Source organism: Kryptolebias marmoratus, linkage group LG3 (genome assembly GCF_001649575.2).
Source record: "Kryptolebias marmoratus isolate JLee-2015 linkage group LG3, ASM164957v2, whole genome shotgun sequence".
In the NCBI taxonomy this organism is placed as follows: Eukaryota; Metazoa; Chordata; class Actinopteri; order Cyprinodontiformes; family Rivulidae; genus Kryptolebias; species Kryptolebias marmoratus.
This window is the reverse complement of record NC_051432.1, coordinates 3,937,589-3,943,208: the sequence shown is the minus strand read 5'-3', so window position 1 is coordinate 3,943,208 and position 5,620 is coordinate 3,937,589. Positions and strand designations below refer to the sequence as shown.

The window sequence follows — 5,620 nt, the reverse complement described above, 5'->3', positions numbered from 1 at the left end:
TTATCAGTTAAGTCTTTGTGTATATGCAGAAACAGAAGGTGATTAAGCCGCTGTTCTGTCATTGTTGACCGGAGTGAGGTTTTTAGTCGATGGAGGCTAGAGAAGCTCCGCTCAGCCGTTGCATTTGACATTGGTCCCTTACCTTAAAACATGTGGTAACCATCGATTCCGAATTGATAGGTGGGTTTTAAACAACCAAAGAGAGAAAAAAATGTATATATTGCACCATTATTTTTTTGACCTAACAGCAAAAATGATCCGCTCTCTGGGCAAAGTGGAGCATTTGGTCTGACTGGAGGAGCTGTTAACGAATATGAGCTGAAAACATTCTTTTTTCTCTCTCTCTCTCTCTTTTCATCCCAATGGGGCATTGGAAAGAAAATGTCGCCACAGATGCTGTAAATACTGCATTTAGACCAGATGTGGCAATAAAATACAGAATTCCAATGTCATTTTTGACAGAATTGTTCCAGACACGGACGTATCAGAGCCAGAGCCTTTTTTCACGTGTTAATGATCCCAACCCCGACTCCGCGCTGTCGCATCTGCAGAAACTTTTTGGTGACTGTTATGACCCTGGACTGGAGCTTTAAGAATTTGGTCAAGATCTCAATGCTGTAGGTTTTATTTGTCCTTCTGTCTCTATATAAACACAGAGACACGTTAGTCACAGCCTGTGAGAGTCGCGCACGCAGCGCACTGGCAGGGCCGGAAAGTGGGGGGGCCAATGGCCCCCTGGCCCAAGTGGTTCCGGCGCCTATGCTATATGGTATGCCTGAGATGCTGTAACAGGACAAAAAAAACAAAAAAGCATCTGTCTCTTAAGACAGCGCTTCTGCTGGCTCTGGCATCTGTTAAGCATGTCAGTGATATTCATGCACTTTCTGTAAGCCTCTCCTGTACCAAGGTTGGTCCAGGGGATGCCAGAGTCTCAAAGCAACCTAACCTGGCTTTTGTGCCTAATTTGCTTGATTTTATAAGTTGAATGTCTCTGTTCCAAGTGTGGCCTCTGCTGTGGTAAACCTTGTTGGAACAAGAGGACACCTTCTAGTTCCGGTGGTTGCTACAGGTAAGCTGTCTAGCAATACAGGAGTCTTCATATCCCATAGTGAGACATCAAAATGCTATGAATGAGAACTTTAGGTTACTTGCGTAACCCCAGTTCTCAGAGCAGCATGAGTAAGATGTCTCACCAGGCAACCCTCCTTGCTAGGGCGAAGCGAGAAGAGGTGCTTATTTTGAATGGTGTGCGTTGTAGCACAAGCTACTTACAGAGTAGGTGACGCAGGTCACCAGCCAATCAGGATTGGCGTAATAAGATAATGCTTCTGAGGAATACGCAGAAGTGGCGTATCCTATAGTGAGACATCTCACTCGTTCTACTCTAAGAACGGGTGTTATGCAGGTAACCTAAAGTTTTACGTAATTCAAGCTCAAATTTGGTGTGTTAGTAGCTGAGATTCATCCCCAACACATACTCTGAGCGCTACACAGAGCATATTAACTTTGTTTAATCTTTGGTATTACCTTTTGGAGTCAACACTGTTTGTCTTTTAGCAAAATATTTCTTGAACCACTTCACAGAATTTAATGAAACTCTCAGGAAATAATTATTAGATGTACAACTATAACTCATTTACAAGGTCTGACAACACCAGCTATAACTCCTTCCCTTTTCATTTTAGAATGATCTTAGTTCATAGTTAAACTCTGACATAAGGGTGGTGGGTGATACGCATTCCTTAAAGAAGTAATAGGCCTTTAATTAAAATTAACAGACAACTAATTTTTGTTGCTGACCTAAAACACAACATCAAAACAATCTGGAACCTTCCACTTCATCAAGACAATGAAGTGGATGGTTCCAGACTTGTCAAGAAAATTTGCAACTTTAAAGTCTACTAAGCTGCATTTTACCTGTTAAGTAGAAAAAAACATACAACAAGAAGAAGGAGCTGTGTTCCTTTACAAACAATTCTATCTTCGAAGTTGTATAACAGATCTAAATATAAGGCCCTTTTATAAAAAAAAGTTCTGTAAAATGGCTGCACAGACCAGTGCGTCTTTATCCTGCCTCTGGCTGTTCATAAATCTTTAATGGAGCCAACCACACCCCGCACAGGTGTGAGCTTTCAGAAATGAAGTGTCATGAACTGGGGTGAAGGAGGCGAACCCTGAGCGCAGACTCATGTTGGTAAAAAACTAAATTTATTTTGAAATAAGAGGCAAACCCAAAACAAAGGCTGACGTGGCAGCAAAATCTAAACTAAATTCAAAAAACATTAACTAAACAAAACATGAACAGACCTGTGACAAGAGAAACCACTGGGAGACGAGAAGGCACGAGCAAACGGAAGGATGGCACATCAGGGNAAAGGCTGATGTGGCAGCAAAACCTAAACTAAATTCAAAAATATTAACTAAACAAAACATGAACAGACCTGTGACAAGAGAAACCACTGGGAGACGAGAAAGCACGAGTAAACGGAAGGATGGCACATCAGGGAGGCAAAGAATGACAATGAACCAGCAGCTAGTGAGAGAAGTGACCCGGTTTTTAAAGGCAGAGGGTGATTAGTGGAAGTGGGCACAGGTGAGATGATTAAGGAGCTAGAGGCAGGTGTAGATGGGTGAGAATGGGGAAGAGAGAGAGAGTGACTGAGGAAAAGTGAATGTTGGCTGAGGCACAGGGAAGAGACAAAACACAAACAATAAACTATAACTGAAACATGAAGACAAAACATAATTCCAAAACTCAGATTCTAACATGAAGTGAGCATCGTGGAGCAGAACTCAGCTGCTTTTACGTGTTGCACTACACAATAAATGTCTGACGGACATCTTCATAACATTTTCTAAACTTTTTTTTTCATGTTCAGCACAAACAGCAAGAACTTCAAAAATTTTACTATCCCCCCAAATTGCCTTTGTTAATAAAATACAGCTAGTTAAAAAAAACAAAATTGATAAACGGGTCAAGTGTTCTCCTTTGAAACAAATCTGTACTGTTGTTTTGGCCAGCACAATTTTTAAACTAAATGCAAAGTGCTGTGCATCATCCTCAATCTTTCCTCAATAGTAAACTTGTTTGTTGTTGTTTATTCATGTGACTGGGTGATTGCACAGCCCGTACATCATCACTTTATCAAATTGTTGAGCCACAAAGCCAGTATACCTTTTCACATGTCGACTGTTTTGGTTCTTTTACAACCTTACTTAGCAGCACAAAGATACACCTGAGGAGAGGTGTCTTGTGAAAGAGCCTACTAATTCCTAAAAATAAAAGCTGAAATTCTAATGTTCAGTTTAACCTTTCGATGTCAAATCCAAATGATTTTATTGTACAGCAAAGATAAATAAATTTGTCTTGTTCTTTTAGTTTCATTTTCATATGTAATTCATATAAAGTTATAACTGAAACACAGTTTTCTTCTGTTGTACCTGGATCTTCACAAGTTGGCACACTGCAGTAGTCCCATCGAGTATTCTGGTCGGTGGTGTAGCACCAGGGCGCCTTCTGATTACCAGGGTTACGGCAGTAGTTATTTTCTAAACCTCTGATGACGCAGAACACAGAAAGCAAATAAAAAGTTAAACCCTTCATAAACTCAAATACTATTTGACTTAATGGACCATAAAAACGTGAGACACTTGGATTTTGAAATCTTAGTTAAAACCTTTTAATGTAAAGTGCAAATCTACAAGTACACTAACATCTTGTCCACTCTTTCCTTTTAATCATTGATTACAATTGGTTTTCCTTACTTGCAGGGGTAGTTTTCTGGTGTGAAGCCATGCTTATGTGGAGTCTGTGCTGACCAATTCTGACATGTTAGATCAGACCAAGTTACAGAAATGTTGCCACGATACGCTTCACCCCTACCAGTCATGCAGGTCAGCACAGGGACGATTGAGGGAGGCTCTGATTCTGCAAACAGAAGACAGTTTGTAAAACTCACAATAAGAACACTGACAGTCATTTTATCATATATTGTAATATTATGGATCTCTGAAACAGGTACTTTGATGTTCCAACTGAGTTCTTCAATCAAGGTTATTTTTGTATGTGGTGCTAAATCAGCTACATATCTGATGTTTTTCGAGTCGTTCTCAGTCTGACTGATCATGTCACATTTCATCAGACTTTTACACCATTGAAGTCGGAGTATGTGGATCATTCCAAACACTGATTTCATCGATATCAACATCATGCAGTTTAAAGCTCAGAACTCCATGTCTTAATCTACAGAATAGAAGCCCAGTTGCTTAAATTTGTTTTTTTATTTTTAGATTTATGTCCTGGTTGAATCTACACCAACATAAAACGCTAGATTATAGCTATACTAGCATGATGGGCTCGATATTTGAGTTTGTTTCTACTTTCAGAGTACCAGAGTAGGAGGAAGTGGCAAAATAAAATGTAAAAACTGCGAAAAACAAGCAAGGAAGACAATTTAGTTGTCTCTGATTGCACAACTTCAGAATAGATCCATGAATGCTAACATCAGTTAGCATGCGTGGATCCTACTCATATTTATTTCTGTAAACACAGTGTGCTGCGTGCGTCATGTAAGGTCTTCTGCACTTTGACTATAGAAAAATATCATATCTCACCAAAAAATAAGAATTAAGCACTAAGACCTGGAGTATGAATGTAGTCTTAGGCATCTTTTCAGGCAGCAGCATGTTGTGGATTTTGTGACATCTAAAGGCAAATTAGCATTTCTAAATATCTCTCTAATATAAGTGCATACATATGAATGCACATTAAATGTACATAATAACCATTAAAGATTTCTAAACTAGTAGAATGACACAAAAGTCAGCTAACCAGTTTGATAAAGCTTTGAGTGAGGGGTTAAACAGAAATTTCTCAAAATTTGCAATGAGTACACAATTAAGATGCAGTATGTCATTCACACCTGTGAAAGTGTGTGCACAAAGTTATAAACATTCAGAGCAGTTAGATAAAATAAAAGACATTGAGATGTTCAATTTTACTGCAGCGGGGTATAGAGCAGTAATCCCATTTTTTAAACCAGCTGGTCGTGTAGCACCATGGCCTGAGATTTCCTTCTGGGTTTCTGCAATAGTTCTCCTCAAGAGAATGGTTTGGATAACTGCAGAAAGAATCAACAGAAAATACTGAGGTTTAGTTTAGCCTTTAGAAAGCCTAACTTTGAGAGTAGGTTAATACAATCCTGTTTTAATTGTGAAATGTTCCAGTCTTACATTGTAGGGGTGAATTTGTGACTGTGAGGTGACTGGGAATCCCAGCGTTGACAGATGTAACCATTTTCAGTTGTGGAGTGATGTCCTCTGTAGTCTTCACCATTGCAGTAAAAACAGTCCTCTGCAGACATTTAAAACAAAGACAAACAGCTTTTATTTAATTCTGAAAAGATAATTATTATGAGCTCACATCATGTGTAGTTTTGTTCATTACAAAACAAAGACAAGTGCCTCATTTGCCTTTATGGCAAATTTAAAAAGACACACATGACACTATGATGACATTATTTAAATGAACTCCTTTGCAATCTATAATCTCCTTGTTGTCTTATGGCTTACTCACATTCTGCTGTAAGTGTTCCTATTGGCAGTCTACAGGGAAAAAATT

General features: G+C 39.0%; 1 protein-coding gene across 1 annotated transcript in view; it reads right to left on the bottom strand.

Moving 5' to 3' along the window:
- Window positions 1–5,417, bottom strand: part of LOC108248859 (neuronal acetylcholine receptor subunit alpha-6-like) — a 36,312-nt gene extending 30,895 nt beyond the window's left edge. The window contains exons 1-4 of the mRNA XM_037974598.1: window positions 5,233–5,417; window positions 5,002–5,120; window positions 3,766–3,928; window positions 3,442–3,557 (exon numbers count right to left, since the gene is read on the bottom strand). Coding sequence (XP_037830526.1) covers window positions 3,442–3,557; window positions 3,766–3,928; window positions 5,002–5,120; window positions 5,233–5,363 — 529 coding nt within the window. The 5' untranslated portion in view covers window positions 5,364–5,417. The remainder of the gene's footprint in view (window positions 1–3,441; window positions 3,558–3,765; window positions 3,929–5,001; window positions 5,121–5,232) is intronic.
- Between the last annotated feature and the right edge of the window lie 203 nt (window positions 5,418–5,620).